The sequence below is a fragment of the Mytilus californianus genome, unplaced genomic scaffold (assembly GCF_021869535.1).
Source record: "Mytilus californianus isolate M0D057914Y unplaced genomic scaffold, xbMytCali1.0.p SCAF_64, whole genome shotgun sequence".
In the NCBI taxonomy this organism is placed as follows: Eukaryota; Metazoa; Mollusca; class Bivalvia; order Mytilida; family Mytilidae; genus Mytilus; species Mytilus californianus.
Genome location: NW_026262717.1, coordinates 120,773 through 144,755, shown reverse-complemented (window position 1 = coordinate 144,755; position 23,983 = coordinate 120,773). Strand labels below are relative to the sequence as shown.

Genomic DNA, 23,983 nt, shown 5'->3' with positions numbered 1-23,983 from the left:
AATCCACACTCGTTGATAATGTTACAAATGGGATTAGGATACAATAGGTAAAATTATAGTTCAGACGACTATTTTGGTATCTAAAAATTCAAGACTGCAAATATATAGCTAGTGAGTTAATATAGTATCTGTCAACTAATTTCTCATGGTGACTGTAAAACTTAAGTAGTGTCGATTTCAGTCGTTCTTTCTCGTAAATCTGTTGGAACAGTGTGCTGTGTACGAAGCATATCGTTGCTAAATGAAGTCCGTATAGTGTGAACATGCACATGCGTTACGTATCAATTGAGATATGTAAACGCCCTACGAGGAAAAGAGGATATGATTGTAACTTAATGTCCCATTCAAGGAAAAGAAGACGGGATTATGGTTATGCCACTTTGAACATATACATGATCATCAATGGCACAGATATTGTTTAACGGTCAACTTCCCCACTTTGAACCCTTACTTAAACAGCTTCCCTGTACACAGCAACTATATATCCCGGTGAAAACAATGAAAAATAATGATAGAAAACGCAATCTCTAGAATATCGTATCATTTAGGAGATATATACACCTTATGCAGGAGCTGCTGGAATGTGGCAAATATCCTTAAAAGACTGAAGAAGAAAAGTTTGAACCACTACACAAGTCATCTTACAACATATCACAATAAGCATAACCCATATCGTGCCCTAAGAGATAAAAGGTCCCAGTATAACAAAATTTGAAACAGTTGAAAGGGAAAAAAATAGTAACCTGGCTTGAGACAGAAAACAGAATGTGTAGCAGATACACATGTTGTGAGCGATCATTCTCCCTCTTATCTTGGGCAGGAGTGCAACATTAGAACACTATAGAAAGCCGTCGAAAAGGGCTTGACGCATCAGATGGGGTTATTAAGCACAAACAAAAACATCTTACAAAATGACAAAAGGCACATAGTACCGATTAAGAGTACTTTCAGTTACTGAAAACTAGTCAAAGGTTCATCTTGGTAGTAAAGAATAAATGGACAATGTCATTCCAGAATTTATTATTAATATGTACACATTCAACGGAAATGGCGTAAACACACTTCAGAAAGCTTAACCTTGTGCAATAACGAAATATAAATATCTACAGGATGAAGAGCCACACGTTTTGGTAACTTTATAGTGATGTTAGTTTAGTTATGCATTAAACTATTTGAAATAAAATCAATATTAGTACCGATAAAGGCATCACTGTTTGTAATAACTATTGATGAAATTAGTTGGATTTATTATTTCAATCTGTCTTTATTTTTTAAAGTAATGGGATTAAACTGGTATATCTTAGAACATTTTTATATTCCTAAGCATATTCTTCTGAAAGTTTGTCTTCGGGGCATATTGATGATAGTTGAAGCCAGAGTGCTTATAGTTTGGAATATTAATTATATCGCTGTATCGGTATTAGAGAATAAACGACTTTGCTTAAATTATCATGTTTAAACGCAAGCATTGCGATATATTGTCTTCCTAATTGCGTTCGTCTATCCAAAGAAAGCGTCGATCGTAACACCATCAAGATGATTCTGATCAGATGATTTCAAATGACTGCAAATTCTATTTAAGAATTTGTTCCATTTTCTATTATTCTTTAAAAAAAAGCATGTGCTTAAATTGTTAAGTCTGCCCTTTTGATCATTGTTCTATGTGACCGTTTTGTCATATTTTTTTTATTAATTAGTGAAGATGTGGTTAGCACTGAAAAACACATATACAATGAGTTGCAACATGTAGGAAATGGTAAGTACGATAGCATTCTATTATTTTCTCACCCATCATGTCATAGCAGGCGTGAATCAAATATCAAATGTTTGCAATGTACTGCAATATTTCGTATCAGTCAAACTCTTTGATGCGACAACATATTCGCACCTTTACCTTTTAAATTTTATTCATTGCGGTTTTACTTGCGAGATAAAAATTCATATACAAACATGCATGCAAAACTAGAAAATATGATATTAAGGTCAGATTTGTGTTCGACTTCGAGAGTGATAATGTTCGTGAAAAATGGAGTAAAAATATTTACTCATTGCTGTCTGAAACTTGTCGGTATTTTAACTCCCGAAAATTATCCTACATCACAAAGGCAAAAACTTAAAACTTTCTTACACGAGTAGATTTGTCTTTAATATTTCTTCTCTTGAACTCACAATTCATATTACATAGTTACGCTTGTGAAATGAGATACGAAAAAAACTATGTGCAAAGTTTCAGGATGTGTGATTTTACAATTATTAATGTGGTTGCTATAAAATGAACAAAGCGAGAGAGAAACTTTTTATAGGTGCTCATCTAAAGCTTCATACAATCTGGTAATCTATACTACTAAAATAACGAGTCCAATTTGTTAGCCGGCATGACGTTAAAACGACGAAACAAATAATTCAGATTTATATACAACTAATATAGAACAATGGTGTTGATTAAAAATTACACCATTCCAGACCTTTGTATTTTCCAAATAATTAATATTACAATAATTAACAAGTTCCGGGTCGAATCCGATACCGCTACCAATATTTACCTGTTACCTAATCTGTACGTTCCGCCTCTGTCAGACGCACCACCAAACGGTGTATTTGGGATTTGCTATATACACGGGTCATAATCACACATGAACTTCGTCATTAGGCAGGGATTGACACTACTAAATTCAATCATTGACCCCCAAAAAATTAGTATAATGTCACATGTAGTTTCCGGTTGTAGTAAGAAAACAAGAACGGGTTCAAACAGAAAGATTCTTTTAAGGTTAGGGTTGAAGATTTTGAACGCAGAGAAAACTGTGCACTTTATAATCAGCATTACTTTATCACATGACAATACGAATAGTTTACTTAAAATCCAGGCTAAATATAAGGCGAAGGTACTTTAATTCATCACGGACCCGCGACGATGTCGCGGGTGTGTTCAGTATTGTTATAGTATAAATGAAATATGCAAAATTGTTTGCATAAGTAAAATAAAAATAAACATAAAATGTAGAAATTATACGACCATCTGTATTTTTCAAACAGATTCATCTGTTCTGGACCATATATCAAGTGAGACAAGGTACGAATACGATTTTACAATATGTGTTTGCGGTATAAAGCTTAAGTAAATATAAAGTTTCAAATCATTCAATAGAGTAATTCTGGTGTGTAGCTTTACAACACATGCAGCAATATTAATAGAAGACAACGTTTGCAATTCTCATGTATGCTTAATATATCCAACGATGCATATTTCTGCATCAGAGTAAAACAATCAATAATTTCAATTCAACACTTTGCGCGAAATTAACTCTGAAATTTTACTCGCCTTAATTTGTTTGCTTGTTGTCAGTGTTCAGCGTATGATAGTGACAAAAATAGAAACTCAATTAGTATATACCTCTGAGTCATCTTTTTCAAGAAAATTGTTTTGTTCAATTATTTTTAATTAAAAAGGTTTTAGACCTCGTTTGGAGGGTGATTCTTGTAAAAACTCCTTGAAAGTAATAGTGTCGGGAAAATGTTAAACATACTAGGTTTGAATTTTAAATTTAGATAACGTGAGCTCATTGATTTTTCGAATCAACTTATCCCAAAAGAATATCAGGCTTTCACTTGCTAGATCGTCGAATTTTAAAATTTTGAATGCTAGCAAAATGTACGATATCATGCAAAAATACTTTATTATATCAGTACTAACAAATTAAGCCACCTTTGCTATATAGTAGAAAAACTGGTGTCGTAATCTAATAAATTTCATAACACACGTTAATTTTCAAGTTTGTGTTTAAAAACTATTTCCGTAAGGACGTACATTCTGTTGATATAACTGGAATTGTATTTTGTATTTGCATAAAAATATTATATATAATTTGAAGACATTACCTCACTATTACATTTTCTGCATTATAAACTTTCAGCACCTATTACAATGAATGTGGTATAATGACGAACATAGATAGCGAACATTATCAAAACATCAACAGACTTAACGAAGGTAGGTATATAAAACGAAATAAAAAGTTAAAAGTACATGTGTGTCTTTGTGTGCAGGGACCTTCAGGGGCGGATCCAGGATTTTAGGTTAGGGGGTGGGGGGCGCAAACTTAAATTTTCGACGCGCGCGGAGCGAGGCGAAAATTTTTTTTGAGGTATAATTATCGAAATATTCTTTATTAAGCTGAGGACAACCCATGCTTTGCAAATTTTAGGGGGGCGCACGCCCGCCACGCCCCCGCCTGAATCCGCCCCTGGCCTTTTAATAATCAATCAAACGAATTAAGAAAAGAAGGGTTGAGATAAAAAATAAAAAAAACCTTAGTTTATACCCCTCCTAGTATTATGCTTGTCACAAGTCAGAACTTTCGTCAGTGTTTGTCTTATTGTATGTCGTAGCTTATGGTTATAATAAAAATAAGGAGATGTGGTATGATTGCCAATGAGACAACTACCCACCAGAGTTCAAACGACGTGGGTGTAAGCAATTAAAGATCACCGTACGTCTTTCACCAATCAGCAAACCCCATACTGTAAAAGGCTCCGACATGAAAAAATATTAGACAATTCAAACGAGAAAACTAATGGCCTAATTCATAACAAAACATTTTACGAAAAACAAATACGACAGACATGAACCAACGACAACCAATGAAGAACAGGTTAGTTCGTTTGCTTTTTTCAATTTTCTGTCAGTTTATTCATTACTTTAGACGTATTGAGTAAGATACCTGACTTTTGTGGAAGACTGCATGCTGACCTTTATATACATTGTAATTTTTGTCTGCAGGCTGCTGTCTCGTGGACGTACGCTTCTTACTTAGAAGTCAACTTAAAAATAAAATAATTATCTTCGGATGTATTTTCACAAATAACTCTATATCATTTAAACTTTTATCTCGAGATGCAGAAAAAAAAAGTACAAACATTCTGCACTATGACTAATTAGAAAACAAACCAGATCTTGCATTTATTCCTTCCTTAAATAGATTTAACAACTTTCAATTACTTTTTATCATTATGACATTAAACAGTGAAAAATTTGTAATGTTTTTCTCTAAATTTTTGCCTTGGTGGTCTCGTAGCAGCGTGTTCGCCTCGAGTGCGGGAGGTCGTGGGTCGAACCCCGACCGGGTCAAACCATAAGACTTTGAAATTGGTATTTGCTGCTTCTCTGTTAAGCACGCGGCATTAATGAGTAAGAGCAAACTAAGAACAGAGTCCGAATTATGTGTCCGGGTAAGGTGACATGTCTTCCTGCGGACTTTTACCTTGTGAACTAGCACGTTAAAAATCCGTGTCGGTTTAGTAAAAAGCAGGATTAATATTCATATTACATTAACATGTTCTCGTCCTGAATATACATATCAATTCGTTAAGCAGCCATTCATCATTATCATCATCATCATCACCGTCATCGTCGTCGTCGTCGTCGTCGTCGTCGTCGTCGTCGTCGTCATCGTCATCGTCATCATCATCATCATCATCATCATCATCATCATCATCATCATCATCATCATCATGGAGTCATAAATCATTATTACAAAAAAACCAAGGTATTCTTGACAGAAGTTAAAGTAAGTACGGCGTCAGACCAATGTAGCCGAAGCGTGGACGTAGGAACTATATTTAAAATAGATTTATGTACTGCAAAAAAAAAAAATGTACATACTTTGCAAACCGCGAGTTCCTGAGTTAATGACATTGGGACTTTAACTACGCCAAATTGAATTGTTACAAAGTGCTTGATCGGTCTATCAATCGTGTAGACACAACATTGAAAGAGTGTTATATTCCCTTGAAATTAAAACAGCACTAATTACTTCAACGTTCATCATCTATCTTTCTGGTGCTTAGGAGGGAACCAGAACAAAGCTATGAAATTTAAATTTCCTGATCGCCATTTTTTTTTTTCGATTACACAATATCTCTCCTTGTACCATAATCCCCTTCATTCAGACTATTTATCTCCGGTAGCCTTGATTTATTGTATGTTATAAATACATTTGTAAATACTTCAAAGATTTTAACGTAGTAATTCTGGTTTAAACATTTTACCCCAAATAAATTATAATATTTTATATTTTAGACGGTAATTGTCAGGACAGAGATCCCCCTGTGTATGTAGATTTGAACATTTAATATATTTGACCTGGCATTTGAACAATCATAACCACTTTGATTTTCTATCTAGCGGACGCTTGAATCAGGATCATATATCCCTGCACAACATGTTTAGCATGATTACGTAATCAGACAGACATGTTAATCATGATTATGTAACTATGGAGACACGTTTTAGCATCATAATGGAAGCATGCAGACATTTGATCAGTTTTTAAAACTAGTGGTGTATAAGTTCAACAAAACTTTTGATCGTGGTTACATTCGATGTTTTTACTGAACAGAAGTTTCTATTATTGTTTTATTTAAGTAGTAGAACAACATGAAAAAAAGTACTAAAATATAGACGAACAGAATTGTGTATCAATTTATCTCTAATTGCAAATATTTATGTTTATTACTTTTAACTTACTGTTGGTTGTTTTCTTCTTGTGATTAACTGAGTTATGACTGTTTGATCAGACTCGACAATATAATGGGTTTTTATCTCGATTCGAGGCATCAGTTGTTCATGTTGTTGGCGAAACAATCTTTTGAAGTCGACCATATATTTTTACAGAAATAAATACAGAATATTAAATAGCTTTTTCAATATCACATCCGTATCAACCCGAGACATCAATATAATCCAAAGAGCTCCTCGAGGGATTATATTGGTTGAGGATTGATACGGTGTGTGATATTGAAAAAGCCGTATCATATACACTTTATTATATACACCAAGGAGATGTTTTTTTAGACGTGACATGACGTAATATAGAGGAGGGGTTTGATAAAGATTTTACAACCGTGACTGATATCGACGAAGTGACGTCATATAGATTAGGGGTGTAATAAAGGCTTTGTAACCGTGACTGATATCGACGAAGTGACGTCATATAGATTAGGGGTGTAATAAAGGCTTTGTAACCGTGACTGATATCGATACATTGTATCATCACGTATGGCTGATACAGCACGATTGCCATTGGTCGTATTACACATACAATTTACATGTATTTACTACTAAGTATATAATAAATACATTTATGTGTCTATCATCGAACATTATGCATTATTTAATGTTTATTTCGATAAGTCTGTGTTGCTTGGGTGTTGTCTAATGAAACTTAATTACAGAAACGTCGTATGGGTATTCAATGTGTTTTAAATAAAGGTAAACTGAAAACAAAACAGTGCCTGGCAACCGGAAAACATTTTCCGTAATATTCAAACAGTCAATTTCTTTTACAAATCAATAAACTAATCGAAGAAGAATATGTCAAACGGACGCAAGTGTCGCATATATGTTAAGAAGCGAGTTACTCTTAACAAAATCACTCATAATGGTATATAATAAAAAAAACGTAATTAAATAGGCTAAGGCAATATACATTGCTTGTGTAAACGTAAGCTCGTTACATGTCAACCTAACTCATTCATGATTAAATGTTTTCTGCACTCTGTCTTGAACACAAATTTATTTGTATCGTTAGTATTCAATCCAAAATAGGAAAACACATTCTCTTGAAGCTTCGATTAGTTGAACATTCGAAAAGATAAATAAGAATAGAAATGATGTCTCCTTTAAATCACATCTCTTTTATTTGTATTATCTAATCTGGACCAAAGGGCCCAGTGAAAAAAAAATCACATCTCTTTTGTATTAGCTCACCTGCCCAAAGGGCCAAGTGAGCTTTTCTCATAATTTGGCGTCCGTCGTCGTTCGTTAACTTTTACAAAAATCTTCTCCTCTGAAACTACTAGACGAAATTTAACCAAACTTTGCCAAAATCTAGTTAAAAAAATGTGTTCGATGAACCCGCCTGCCAACCAAGATGGCCGACATAGTAAAAATAGAAAACATAAGGGTAAAATGCCAGTTTTGTCTATTATTTTGAAAACCGTTATAAATAGAAAAAAAATTGACGTGGGCAAAAATGTTCAGAATGTTGAGCTCTAGCAATTGTTCATTGACTTCAAGACAGTCTGGCGACTTCTTATAGGAGTTATTGCCTTCAATTTTTTCATGTTTTTTTTTTATTTGTACCTCTTATCTTGAAAACTTTAATAGATAGAGAGAAACTTTAAGTTGCAAAGACAAGATCTACGAATAAGTATGCATGGTCGAAATCGTCAACTGACTCCTGATTAGAGTTATTGACCTTTAATGACGATTTTTACCATTTTTGCGTTTTTGCCTTACATCTTAAAAATTATATTAACAGATATATAGAAACTTAAATAAGCAAAAATGATCAGCAAGGCAAGATCTACATTTCATACAATATGAAAGAAATTTTCCGACGACTCCTTAATGGAGTTATTGCCCTTTAATGACGATTTTTTTACAATTTTTTTGCGTTTTGCCTCATATGATAAAAATTATACATGTCTGATAAGGGATCGTTTCAAACGTATTAATTGTAGAATCGATTTACTCAGGACATTTATAGCTTTTACAACATTGTTACCAATAAATATATAATAATTATTTTAGCAAATAGTTTTTTTTAGAAACCAGTTGTTTATGAAGTCATTCCATCTTTTCAAAGTTAAATATGCTTTTTTGTTGATTGGTTGATTAGTTGATCAAATGTTTGCATAATATCAAGTATCAAGCTCTTCCTATCGATGGGTTGGTTGGTCGGTCGGTAAGTGTATTTTTTATTGGATCATTGGTTCATTGGTTCATTAATAGCTCGATTGATTGATGTAATTATAATTATTATTGATTGATCAATTTGTTGATTGGTTGACAGTTTGCACAAAGTGAAGATACGCATACTTCCGAATGAAATAATAAATCGAATGATTGTTTTGTGAAGTCCATTGGCTAATATTAACGAACATTCTTTACTCGGAGAAATCGGTTTTAAAAAGTCCCCCCTCCTACAAAAAGAGATAGGACGGGCACCACTTCCAACATCAGAGAAACACTGCTAAATATATATTGCAAGCTTTCAGTAAGAGAGAAAAAAAACGTTTTAAATGAAAATTAACTTAAGTAGTGCACGTTTTTTATATATTTTTTTTTCTACTATCTTAAATCACACCAATGAATTGGCTCTGTTTGGACCGTAAATCATTCGTATTTCTTCTGTTCTCTATGGTCACTTGATATTTATAGAAATTTTTTTTTACGATTATATGTGGAAATAAGAACAGCCTCAACAATTCATATACGCATCACTGCCTGTGAGAATGCCGCAAACATACAGTTAACAGAGATTATCACTGGAATACAATTGGATACTTAGAGACCTTCTAAAATTCAAACTGACCACACGCACACTACACGCACGCACGATACACGCACGGTGAATGAACGATACACGCACGGTGAATGCACGATACACGATACACGCACGATGAGCGATGAGCGTTACACGGAGGATTAACGAAAAATGAATGATGAATGATGAACGCACGATACACGCACGATGCACGATGAATGATAAACACACGATACACGCACGATACACGCACGGTGAATGATTCATTGACGAATGAACGATAAGCGCTTAATACACGGTTCTCAAAGCCATTTTATTTGGAATTGCATTTAAAATTGATGTATGATAATGAAAATCTATAAGGGTATACACATTTTAGATATCTCGCTTTCTGTGTTGATTGGTCGACAGTTTTACTAAACACTCCATGTATTAGATAAATTAATTGTAGTATAGTATTTCCAATATCAATGAGTGTTGTCAAATTATAAAACTCATCGATTTTATAATTCTACTTGATATAAATAATTTATAAATTGCTACGTTTTAAAGAGTGGCGATTCCAGCCATTTTTAAAAAGAGGGTTCTCAACCCAGGATAAAAGGAGTGGTTTTAACCATATGTCTCCATTCAAATGCATTGACCCCCCCCCCCTTTTCCCCTTCTTTTTATCTGCCTAAATTTGTAACCTTAACTAATTAATTATCATATGTTTACGTTCCGAAATTTAGGAAATATTTGTATGTTTCGAAGTTTAGTATGGTGTCCATTATCACTGAACTAAAATTCATTTTTGTTTAGGGACCAGCTGAAAAAACGCCTTCGGTGCGGGATTTTCTACCCATTGGTGGCCTTCGACTGTTTTCTGCCTGTACGTCTAAACACTGCTAAGGACTTATAATATGCCACTAATGAAAGGACGTGTTACTTGTACTCTGTTTTCATACTATGGTAGAGATAGATAGATTTTTATTACATAAATTCCAATTTTTAAAGAAAAAGAATCACCATTAAATGAGTAGTTGAACAATATTTGGAACGTGCCGGTTTTTCCTTGATATTGCCGAAAATCAGTGATCCGACTGACACGAGCAAACTTACATAACAACTGATTAAACAATCATAATCTCTTTTTTTTACTTAAGTTACAATGTTCCTTATATTATCAGAATCGTATGAGTTAATTTAGAGCAAAATATATCATTTGTCAGAAAAATCTGATTCGTACAAATTAATTAGAAATAGCTAAGAAAATGAAATTTACCAAATAATGAGAAAATTTAAACATTTGTAATACCAAATACTTCATAATATACTTCTGAAACGACTTTTCGTCCTGAATATGCATGAAATTTTTGCCACTGGACGTTTAAACAACCACTGAATAATCAATCAATCAAATTTTGCTCTCAGTAAAAATGAATTAAACAATATAAGCCACAATTGTATCCATCACTTGGTGTCTGTTGTTTGTTTGTACAGTAAACATACTGAATCTTTTTATATTCCTTATACAATTTCAAGTATGTAATAAAATTCATACATATTTTCAAACATCCTGGCACTTCAAATTTCTAGGAGGTGAGATTCTCGGGGTTTTACCTGAAACTCTTTGGGAAATGCAATTTTAAATTCAAATTCCAATTCCAAACTGTAAAAGATATCCCAAGGTTTCTTAAAATGCATTTCTAATTTGATAAGGAGATTTGAAAAAAAACGATCTCAATGGTAGTTGAAATTATTCAGTGCAATCATTTTGTGTCCGCCGTTGTCTTTCATACATATCAATTGGTGTATCCACTGTTTGCTGTTCGTTATCCGTTGTTTATGGCAGTCAGGCCTCGCGATCGGTCTCCAAATTTAAGCCACCACTTAGGTAAATTAATGATCATTTATAGGGGGGGGGGGGGCTTTTTTTCTCGGGACAAACATTATTTTCCTTCCTTAAAAACAACTTAACAATTTTCTATATTTTTCATTTAATCATAAACCGATGAATATTAAATGATTTTTAAAAAATTTAAAAAATATTTTTATTGTAATATATCTAAATATCTGGGTTATTTTCTTATCCAAATAATTGTTTTTTCATTTTTTTAAGGAAAAAGTGTTATCAGTTATGGCCCCCTCATTTTAGACATTAACTAGATAAATATACAACAAAAATACCGTTTTTTCTTCTTGTATCAATTTCTTTTCACAAAAATTAAATATTAACAAAGAATTATTACACAAATGTAGAGCCCAATTTTATAACGAAGATATTCCTAATCTCTTTACCGAAATCCGCATATCTTTATCTTTTGAAACAAAAAAGTTAAGGATGTCTGTTCAAAGGACAAAAATGTCCTAGAAACCGACATGTTATAAGTAAATGTCGAATAATTCAAACCCATTTGTCTTTTAAATTTAGCACATGAAGATATATTTTTATTACATATACAAATTGATTTTGTAAAAATTAGCTTGTATATATGTGAACTTTTGTAAAAAAAAATCACTGTGGTTCTTAAACTGTATCACATGCCCATAATTGTCCTAAAGCTAAATGTCATCGTCAGATTATGAGGGTCTGAATAGGGATTCATTATTTCTGTATTCTATCATTTTAGGCAATTTTTTCTAATCGTTATACCTTTTGTCGATCATTCTTTATTCCATATATTCTAGTACCTCATCATTTTCTTTTCTATATATTTGTCTGGTTATTTTTTTGTATTCTTTTATTTTTTGGTCAATAATTTTCTATTCTATAAACCCCCATCCACACCCTCATGTATAATGGAAGACGATAAACATTTTAGTATACATACCACCCGTTGTCCCTTTCACCTGACATACAAACCACAAATTGTTATTTTTACCTGGACACGGGACTTATATAATTACGTAATAATAACGGATATAGTAAATTCAGTAGAATATAACCTGTATCAACGCACTGGCTTGTTAAATGAATATTGATCTGACAACTGTTTATCATATTTTTAGTTATTTTAAAATTGAGAATGGAAATGATGAATATGTCAAAGAGACAACAACCCGAAAAGAGCAGATGACAGCCGAGGGCCACCATATTTGATAAGGTTTTAGTTTCTAATGAGACAGTAACCATCGTATTTTCAGAAAATCTCTAAACGGATAATGAGAGTTTAGCGACCTTGACTGGCTATACAGCCCAAGCACGGTCGGTCTCTAAAAGTTGTCGAATTTAAGAGCCTATATCAAGAGATAAGCTTTACCTAGCTTTAGGTGTTTAAAATATCCATTTAAGAACCAAATGTGGCTTCTTTATATTTATACCAAAATTGAGTTCAATGCAGTATTTTGTCGAAGAGAACAATTACACAAAGTGCAACATGCGAGAAGAGTTTCATTTCCCTTATTTATTTTTTATTGAAGTGAGTAATCTTTTGAGATTACTTCACGGAAAAATATTTTAAATGAAAAGGTGCAACTGGATGCATCCCTAAAAAACAAATTTAAATATATATATATATTACCTGAAGATCTGTTAAAGCAGTGAAAGCGCTAGTAAAAGTGATGAATTGAAACCGTTATTATCTTTTATTAATTTTCTTATATGTTACCAGCATACGGATTCTACTTAACTTTTCTTTATATATATATATATATATATAATTTAAATTTGTTTGTCATATATATATATAAAATGACGGATATTCGTCAATCAGACAGCAATCCAACATAAACACGAGTAAGTTACCTGACATTTAGAATAAGAGGTTTAAGCATACCCCGCGCTGGTCAACTTTCTGAGTTGTGGGTAAAATTCAATATACATGTAGGACTGTGAAACGGGAAATATACGAAAGATTTGTTTTTACGTACGATGAAGTGTCATTCCCTCAATACATATGGGTCCACCGTGAAACTATTCTTATGATTATATAACGGTAAATGATGATCTCATTAGAGGAACAAATTAAGTAAAGATACATATTGAAGCAAGAATAATTTCCACATGCAAAACATCAAATAGGACGATCTCTAAATTAGTACGCGGCAACTTTAACTATTACATTCATAGACAATAACACTAGTAAATGCTTTATATACTGACATTGAAACAAATATGCTGCTCATAATAATTGCACATCTGTAGACTTTAATCTAGGTATCCCGCGTTATATAAACCATCGCAAACCATCGAACAGCTCATCGCACTTCGGCGCAGACCAGCGCACTTCACGCGTGGCCATCAAACTTTATGATCTCCATTGCACCTCCGAGTCATACACACATATATATTCCGATTTTCTAATAATGGTTTTTATCATTTTAATTCCCGTAAGTATTGCCCAAAGAAATAGGGTTTATTTAAGGGTTTACACATCTTCATAGCTAAAATATTTTGATACTTATATCACGAACAGATATCTATGACAAACATTTCTTAAATTGTCAGTTTATAAATTTAGATTTTTTTTTAAGAAACGTAGGTTTCAGCTACAGCAGACTAAATTGGCTTTTGATGGATTGAAGGCTTATGTAAAAATAAGAAAATGTGGTATAATTGCTAGTGAGTCAACTATTCAAGAAGGTTCAAATCAAGAGGAATGCTAGCAGTTATATCTATACGACCTTCAATAATGAAAAAATACGGGAACTGTAAAGTTGGTTATTAAAGGCCCCGCCCCGACATGAAAAAAATATGAAACAATTCAATTGAGCAAACTAACGGCCTTCTTTATTTCAAAGCTACATGTATCTTGCCACAAAAAAAAAGCCCAAATACATGTATATAACAGAATTGATGTTACGAAAACCACTGAACTACGTGCTTTTGACTTTGGACAGACACATAAATACACAGAATGTTGTGAATGTGTATAGGGCCTTTATTGGTCATATAGCTCTACACTCCTATCTATTTTATACATTCTTTGGCTTTCAAATATTTAGCATTTAGCGTTCCTAGTGAAAGTAAATCCAGAAAAGCGTTATAGATGCATGAAATTTATAAAGTGTTGTTTTGTGAGGGGATCAAAACGTAGGGATCGATGTTAATGTCTGTTTTATATGTGCAATAATATCGGCCTTCTAACTTTAGTGAAACTCTGCAGTTGTTCAGTGACGGATCCAGGGGGAGGGTTCAGGGGGTTGGAACCCCCCTTTTTTGGACGATCAATGCATTTGAATGGGGACATATAGTTGGAACCCCCCTCCTTTTGCCCTGGGTTGGGAACCCCCTTTTTAAAATGACTGGATCCGCCCCTGTTGTTTCATGTATTTGATATGCAAATTATCACAAAACTAAAAGGATAAGATGGATGAAAGTTGATCGTTTAACGTCCAGTGGCATATATTATAGATTCATTATTAGGGGGAGTACAATAATTATGATATAATGATGAACATTGGCAATCATACCAAAACTTCTTTTTTATAAGAACGTACATGTGTAGATTTTCGTATTTACTGTAAACGAGTGTCCCCGGGAGTCATAGCCGAAATCAAACTTGTGTAAATTTCTGAAACATACATTTCATTATTTAACCCAATGTAAAGCAAAACAAATAATACCGTTTTGAGCTATAAAACCAAGGCAACCCTTTATACTAGTCAAAAGTTGCTGGATCGTGATAGATGCATACGAAACTTCAATTAATTGTTTGTATTTTTCAATCTTTTATATCCGATAAAGATGAACACAAAATCTATCGGATAAAAACTACCGATTTTTCTATAAGATAAAATTTATCCTTATTGGAGTCAAATTTGTCATATGGATTCATAAAGGACAAAAAAATGTCCTCAGTAACGGAACAAAAAATACCCCCATGGTAAAATAATCCGTCATTCTTTAATACAAAGTACTATTGTGAATTATTTTTTCGGATATTAATCTTTTAGACATACATTAAAAACGATATCCTTGACATGCAACCATGAACACAATGAAAAGTGAATCTGTGAAAGTGTTCCATGTTTATTCCATTTAAATAAAGACTTGTTATGATAATACAATATATTTAACTATTTTATCAAAAAATGTAAATAAAAAAGAATATCTTAAACTCGTAAACACAATTTCAAGTTTAAAAAGTTCCTCAATTCAAAATCCTTCTTAAGGAATACGGTATATATTTGCGTGATCTTATACTTGTTTAATTAAAAAAAATGCCTTCAAATACATATGTTTATTTGTATTCAATTTTCCACAAAACATATTTAGCTTATTTTAAATGAAAATAAAGAACAGAGAATAAAAACACTGTTGAAGAGAAAATACATATTCGTGTTAAATTCGCCTCAGTTTAATTTGTTAATTCAAGTTTGACATCTAAAATCTTAATCCGCAATCCACATTTACCCGACAATCTTGTATATTGTATTTTCTCAATGGAATAACCTTACGTGCACGTGACCATCAGAAGCGAAGACAAAAAATATATTTGTAATGGTATTTATCAAAACTTAAATGTTTGAATATTTAGTAGAATATGAATTCGCCAAATAAGCAAAGAATTATAATCTTGCATTGTTCAACATTGGAGAAATGACTCAAGTTGAACATTAATCATATTAATACTGATTCAATATTTTATTATAGTCTCACCACATACAAACATAAAATGAGAATCACAGAAATAAACATAAAACATTAAAACATTTGCATTGTATGTACCAATCTTAAAAAGAATAATGAGAGACTTTTAAGACACAATATATTTACTCATTTACATTTAAAATTTACAGTGTCCACCTGTACTATATGAAAATAAATCATTTTTTCTTTGAGAACTTGGAAATAAAATGCCGTTTCTTTTCAATAAAATATTGTTGATGTTTTTGGCAACTATAGCAGCAACATTGCCGTTATTAAATAAAAATATAAATTTTTCGCTATCTGATAATTAAAGGTTAAAATGTTCATTAAACTGTTTAGCTTAATGTATCATAATTTGTCTTAAATCTACATATAATGGGCATTTTAAAATGACATGAAGTTCATCTTCAATAGTAGAGCTACAACACATGTCATCTCGTGGACTTCTTTTCTTTCATACTTTCCAGTTTCTATTTTTAGTGGAGCTACCCCACATCTTAATTTTGCAAAAGCACTGTTGTTTTTAATTGGTGGAATATTTTTTAACAAATAACAGTTTGCCAACAGTATATTTTTAAGACCATTTCGCTCAGTTGAATAGACATTCCAATTTTAACTGTTCTGTCGTAGAAATGTCATCATGTTATTGTTTGTACGTAGAACATGTATCATTATATTAAAATGTGTCAGTCCCAGCCAAGATTCACTGAATAACCACGAAATGTTTACAGATGATAAATAAATTTTACACAAAAATTCATGAATCTGTATGAACGTTATGTACGATGAAGTTAATTAAGTGTTCACAAGAAAGTAAGTATGAATGTAGATTTTATGTAAAGTCGGAACATATATATACACTTTAACCGTGAGATAAATATAAGCTTTGATGAGCTCTATAACCGACTATCATATAAAAACCGCAATGAATGAACGTTACCCGATAAGAGATGAACGTTTGACAAATGCACGTTATCTGATGTACACAGTTATACACGATTGACGAACGCACGATACACGGTTAAGAATGAATGATTGATGAACGCACGATACACGCACGATACACGCACCATACACGATTAAGATACACGATGCACGCACGTTACACGGAAAATACACGGAACGATGAATGATGAGCGCACGATTGGTACACGCACGATACACGCACGATACACGCACGCAACACGCACGATACACGATGAACGCACGGAATAATGGTCAGTTTGAATTTTAGAAGGTCTGTACAACAGTTAATACAAGGCTGAAGACTCTACTAAATATAAAACAATCGTTATGTATAGCTATGACGGTATCAAATGGCAACAGTCGAATGACATTTATGCGACGGTTGTCAGATGTGGAGCAGGATCTGCTTCCCCTTCCGGAGAACCTGAGATCACCCCAGCTTTTGGTGGGATTCGAGTTGCTCAGTCTTTAGTTTTCTATGTTGTGTTTTGTATACTGTTGTTTTTTTTTAATTGGTCTTTTTTTTCTTTGTTGCCACTTCATCGTCAGTTTATTTTCGACTTATGCGTTTGAATATTCCTTTGGTATCTGTCGGCTCTCTTTTATATTTACTCACCTTACATAAACTAACCTATAAACTACGTTAATGAACATTACTTCACATATAAGTCCAATTTAACACTCCATATCTAATCCCTTTAGTACACTAGCAAGTTGACTATATATAGAAATATTTTAATACTGTTGATATACAAATAATGATCAGGTAAATAGCTGTCAGTTGGTAAAGGTAAGTAAAGTTTCACATGTATACATCGAAAAATAACACTAACACAGTCTGGATAAGTATAGATTATTACATGGCATTTTTCATATCAGACCCTTTATCGGCACTAGGTCATGATATCAGCCCAAGAGCCGTAGGCTCGAGGGCTGATATCATGAACGAGGGCCGATAAAAGGTCTGAAATGAAAAATGACATGTAATGATCTTTTTATCATATACTTCAGCAGAAGAAATACAGACAAGAACTATTAAGATTTTGTCTTTCTTTGAACTTTTAGATAATAATTTCCAGACAGCCAAATACAAATTTCTTAACTTTAATTGTTTTTATTGATAATACAAACATTTTATTTATCTTGTGACATATCACAACAATAATCATGTTCTTAGTTTGAAAAGTTTATTGTCACCTTTCCTGTGATGGTTGCCCCCGAAAACATGTGCATATAGTTATGCCTTAAGTTGTTGGGGCTGGAACTTGTCTAGAGTTGGACTCAAAATTTGATATGTCTTTCAAAACATGTGTAATCTTAATTCATTGTTGGTTCTCAACCATTTTGTGAAAAGTATTAAATCACTCGGAAAACCGCACTGTGTTGTTTTTCAAAGACTCGACAAACGCAACCATGTCGTCTGTCATTGTTACAAACAAATTTCCGGAAATTCACGTAGTTGCATGCGATAAACGTCACGAACATTAACGGGAAGGCATGTGATAACATTCCGGAAGCAGTCAATAAGGTTCGTTTATCAGCCCGCCGAGGAAACTCTTAGGAATCTGGTTAATAAACATAGTAATCCTTTCATAGCCTTTTCATATTTTTAAATGTTATTGAACTGTAAATTTAAGTAATATTTTATACAAGTACATGATAAACCTAAATGAATTAAATGCACTCTTTGTATTACCACTTGGGACTGTAAAATATCTCTTGAGAAATATTGTACATCAATCTAACAAAAGAAAATGAACGAAAGACACATCAAAACGACATCATTGGTCATATTCCACTTTGAGATCATGGGTATTGCTAGTGGTCTTCAACTCTGACCCCGTGTTCAAAAAACAGCTCCATGAACAACCGACTCAACTTGTCCCGTGTCGATAATTCTACATTTAATGCATTAAATAACATATCTCAAGGTAGTAAATACAGGAACAAAAATCTAAAACATTGATAGAATGGTTACAGCCGGGGTTTTATGTTTGGGATCGTGTTGATCAATCTTCAGTTTTCTGTATCAAAAACAGTTTGTTTTTTTGGATCGAATTTTGTTTGTACGCCTTTTTTTTTCTTTCTATTAGCAATGATATTGGTTTGGAAACACAGAGTATAATAAATAATTGCACTGGAAGCTATCAAATGCCAAAACAGCGTCCTACATTGTATATGACTAGCCAACACAGTGATAATTTGCATTCAGGAGTTGCAACCTTAGTCTTTTTGAAAGATATACATCATTTTCTTTGTAAATTTAACCCAAAAAATCTAAATATTGGATAAAGCTGTATAATTGACTGCTCATTTTGTACTTCTGTCAATTAGATGGTTTATTCACCAAGTAATAGTACTAATAAACGACCACATAAAGAACAGTTATACCTAAATCTTAGTTAATTATTAATGGGTGATGCATGCGACTTGCATAGAACTCATGTCCAAATACAGATTTAACAGTTAGAATTGGGACAAGTATATTATATATTATGTTTAATACGAAAGTTGTTTAATAACACATGGATTAAAAAAATACAGCCCTAAATGCGGCAACGAAGGTTATACATTTCTTTAACTTATACACATATTTGTTTAGTAAAGAACAGTTTAAGTCAACGCTGACTAAGCATACATATCATTAAAGAGTATTTGATTGTGAATTTGGATTTGTTGATTTAAATAATACTAGACTGTAGAAAAGTTATGTAGCCATTGATTTAAACAATAAAGGTGTTACAATACATGATTACAAGTACTTTTAAAATCATAATTCAATAAGATTTTAAGTCCACAACAAATAAGGCTACATGTACAAATTGTACATTAAGAAAAGGGGGCTTTATACACAGCAATTTTAATCCATATTAGCTCAAGGGCTGATGTTGATATCTATTGAAGGGACATTTCGGACATTGCAATCCGATTGCAATCCGCAACTATTAGCGTGATGATTTAAGTCTATGTATTATTGTGGAAACGAATTTTCGTTAATCGTAATAGATTTCACAACTTCCTATGAAAAAATGTCCACAAAACATTTTGTTATTTGGCTTCAAAGTTGAGCAGGTACATTATTTCGCCCTGAAAAACACTTGTAATAACTATTTTATGAAATCAGTTATGATCACATTTTTAACTGTAAAAATAGACTTCTTAAGAATAATGTCTTTACTGTAGCCTAATGATAGAAATAAATTGCACATCATAGAAATTTTATACTTTTAAGAAAGTCCAAGCTTAACTTACAGGAAAATCCTGGCTGAATAAACATAGACCACAAGTTCATCACTCAAAATAAATTATGACAGTGAGCATGAAACCCGCAAATACAGTTTTCGAATGTTTATATGTCTCTTAGGTTTTATGTAGTTTTTAAGATATTAGAAATTATTATAAATGTCTGAATTAATAAACATCTTAGTAATTTCAATTATATATTTAAATATATATATACACGTTTGATTTCATTACAATTTAGCACCAACCACATGAAGTATGATTCGCCAAAGATGTTAGACATCAGCATCACCTTCAACTACATTGGCCTTTTTGTTTGTTTTGCAGCTATACAATTTGGAAATGAGAGTCTTATTCTGTTTGTTGTACCTTTCGTTCCTGAACATAGTAATTACAGAACACACGACAGAAACCGCTTTACTAGAAACTTCATTAGGATCGATCAAAGGCATAAAGGGAGTATTTGCAGACACTGGTGACACTTTGTACGAATTCCGTGGAATACCATTCGGAAAACCTCCTATTGGATCTCTGAGATTTAAGAAACCAGTGCCGTCTGGAATGTGGGAAGACATCTTAGATGCTACTGCATTTCGTTCGGCATGCCCACAAAATATTCCGGACTTCATGCCTGAATTATCTAGACCTACAACATCTGAAGACTGTTTATTCTTAAATGTTTACGTACCACAGTCATTAGACAAATCGAATAACTTTTCAGTTATGATATGGATTCATGGCGGGGGGTTTGAAGTCGGGTTTGGAAATGAGGACGATCTTTCACAAATGGCAATAGAGGGGGACGTTATAATGGTCAGTTTTAACTACAGACTCGGCATTTTTGGATTTTTAGCCATAGATCACCCAGCTGCACGGGGTAACTATGCATTATGGGATCAGAAATTAGCTTTACAGTGGGTTCATGATAACATAGAAATGTTTGGCGGGAATCCCAATTCCGTGACCATTTTTGGGGAATCTGCAGGCGGCTACAGTGTTTCACTCCAATCGCTTATATTTACAAATAAAGATTTATTTCATCGTGCCATAGCTCAAAGTGGTGTTCATAGTAAAGTCCTCATGCGCAAACAGGATGAAGTTAAAGAATATACAAATCAACTGTCGAAAAAATCCTCGTGTTCACTAGAAGATGAGTACAAATTTGTAGATTGTCTAAGAGAAAAAACAGTTGAGGAACTTTTAGAAATTGCAGACTTTTATTCTTCCGTAACCAAAGACAAATTAGAAAAGCATATCTTTTTTAAATCCCATAGTTATCCTGTCGTTGATGGTGAGTTGTTTACCGAAGACCCTATCATTAGTTTAGAGGACAAAACGTCTGCTGTTTCTCAGTTTTTTGGATCTCTTGACTTTATTTCTGGTACAACTTCTAATGAAGGATCATTATTATATATGATCACATTTCCTGAAATGCAAGAATTTTATAGTTTTAACGTAACGGTAGGAGTTCCACACAGAGTAGCTTGTGAGGCAATAATTGCACCTTATGTTGAGACGTATCTTAAAAGCGACGACGGTGTTAAAGAAAGAATGTGCAATTTTTACAAAGCGGATGCATCTACCAAAGAACAGAGTCTCAGAGCAACTGAACTCCTGGCGGATGTCATGTTCACATATCCCTCCATTAAAATGTTGGAATTTCATGCAGCTTTGAACAATGGAAAAAGTTACCAGTATTTATTTTCTAAGACTAGTCCAGATCCCTTTGGAGGACCTCCACCTGAATGGTTTGAAGGAAGTGGGCATGGGGACGAGCTTATATGGTTGTTCAAAGTTGGAGACCATGAAGTTTCTGATGATGAGAAACAATTCTCTAGAAAATTCATACAATATTGGACCTCTTTCGCAAAATCAGGGTAAGTGTTAACTTTAGATCATTTGTCAATTGACATTGTCTTTTTTAGAACATATTGATAAAAAAAACCAATTGTAAAATACTTGTTTCAAAAGCAAATCAAATCCGGCAAATGCAAAGGAAGAATTATTTAAAGAAGAGTATATATAAACTGTCTTTAAAGTAAGTTTGTGGATGCATCACTGGACGAGGCCCTTGAAAACTTTGTAATGTTTTGTTTATTTTGAGCAAAATCTTTTCAATCTACACCCTAAAGGTTGACTAGTGTATAGAATTATGGTCTTTCATGGACTTCTCCCACCAGACAGTAAAACCCATGACATAGAAGGGCGTCACTGTAGCTGAGCTTGATGTATAAATACGCAGCCATTTACTGTCGGAATGGGAACGTTTAATCCGACGCCTTTGGTTGGGAGAATGCCACGCTCTCTGTAAGTTGAAAAATCCTTGCAATAAACTCGTTGAGGACTACGTTGGTGACCTGTTGTAAGGTCAAATGTGTACTTTATTCTTTTTCTAGCAGCAGTCGACATACCTGTCCTTAATCCACCGTCCTTAATCCATGTCTACCAACTTTACAAAACATACTTGTTGGATTTATACTTAATTTTAATCTCTTCCTGAATATGTATGTAATATTTGCTACTGGACATTAAGCAAACAACAATTAATCAATCAATATAATATGAATCTTTTCTATTTTGTTTATATGTTTCTTTTGTGTTATAGTAGACCAATCGGCGGACCTGGGTCGATGTTCTGGATACCTTTTGATTTGAGCGGACGGATGTATTTAAACTTCGATATCCCAACAGTTCTTCAAAGTTTCTACAAAATGGAGACTTCTGAATTATGGTCAGATATATACACACAAATAGAGATAGATAATAACAGAAAAGGACATGATGAATTATAGAACATGCGCATTTAAGTGCTATAGGATCAGCCAGTTAAAGGTTTCCTTCTATTTCAATTGCTACAGCAGTTCCTATGGAAAATAAATACGTAGACATGTGTCGTGTGCAATATGCATTCACTTTTTTCTGTTGTTTTTACATATTCTTCGGTTTACGACTTTTTGTGTACCGTAGATAACACTGTGATAACCCTATAGTCGGGGAATATAGGTACAAATTCGTGCTACTTTTTACGCTTCCCTTCAAGAAAAAAGTAGGCCTGCGTTTCATATAAATTTACGATTAGATCTGTTCTAAGGTTTTTTTGTGAAACAAAGGCCAGTCATATATTCTTTCTAGAACAGATTACGTCGATGGCTATATTGGAGATCCAGGAGCAATGGTGTATCTCATTATACAACTATACTACGAGATTTCTACATTCTACAAGATTTTGTAATGGGTGTAACATCATTGATTTTCATACTCACACGACGAAAACTAGTCACGGAAAACTTAAGAGAATTGATAGAATGCTGTATTAGTGTATCATCTTTGCCCATCCTCCTGAACAGTACAAGAACATCATGACATGCTATGTACTAATATTGTTCAAATTTAGTATTAAGATAACTAAAAACATGCAAAAATGGTTGTCAACAAGATGATATTAAGTAAACGCTATATAATCTTTTTCTTCTTTCTTTTTTGCGATTATAAAAAAAAAGTTAGATTACAAATGCAACCCTTACACTTGCAATGTATGTTTGTTGACGTTTGGAATATTAAACGCCGCTTCATTTCCTAATTTCTATTAGCCGAATTTCATTGTAGTGTTATGCATTATATACATTAAAACATTATTAAACACAATGTTAGCAGAGTTAATTACTGCAAAATAAAGCGGTCATTTCCGATGTGTAATACTATAGTATATTTGTCTTCTATTCTCTTCTATTTCTGGACATGAAATGTGTTTGTTTGATTTATTTAATCAGTCACTGTGGTTTAACCTCCACCCCCACCCCCTACTTTTTTATTCGAAAATATATAACTTTGAGTTTAAAATCGTCCAAAACAATTTTCACATCGCTCCGCA

General features: G+C 33.1%; 1 protein-coding gene across 5 annotated transcripts in view; it reads left to right on the top strand.

Annotated features, from left to right (window-relative positions):
• LOC127707326 (carboxylesterase 5A-like) overlaps nt 1–23,757 on the top strand; it is a 34,275-nt gene extending 10,518 nt beyond the window's left edge. The window contains exons 7-11 of one of the 5 annotated variants that reach the window (XM_052211843.1): nt 1,698–1,756; nt 3,037–3,073; nt 3,915–3,991; nt 20,440–21,989; nt 22,718–23,757. In XM_052211843.1, coding sequence (XP_052067803.1) covers nt 20,455–21,989; nt 22,718–22,904 — 1,722 coding nt within the window. In that variant the 5' untranslated portion in view covers nt 1,698–1,756; nt 3,037–3,073; nt 3,915–3,991; nt 20,440–20,454 and the 3' untranslated portion in view covers nt 22,905–23,757. Of the gene's footprint in view, nt 1–1,697; nt 1,757–3,036; nt 3,074–3,914; nt 3,992–6,079; nt 7,555–20,439; nt 21,990–22,717 lie in introns of those variants that run through there. The other 4 variants (XM_052211844.1, XM_052211842.1, XM_052211845.1 and 1 more) reach the window with 4 other exon arrangements.
• Nucleotides 23,758–23,983: the final 226 nt, after the last annotated feature.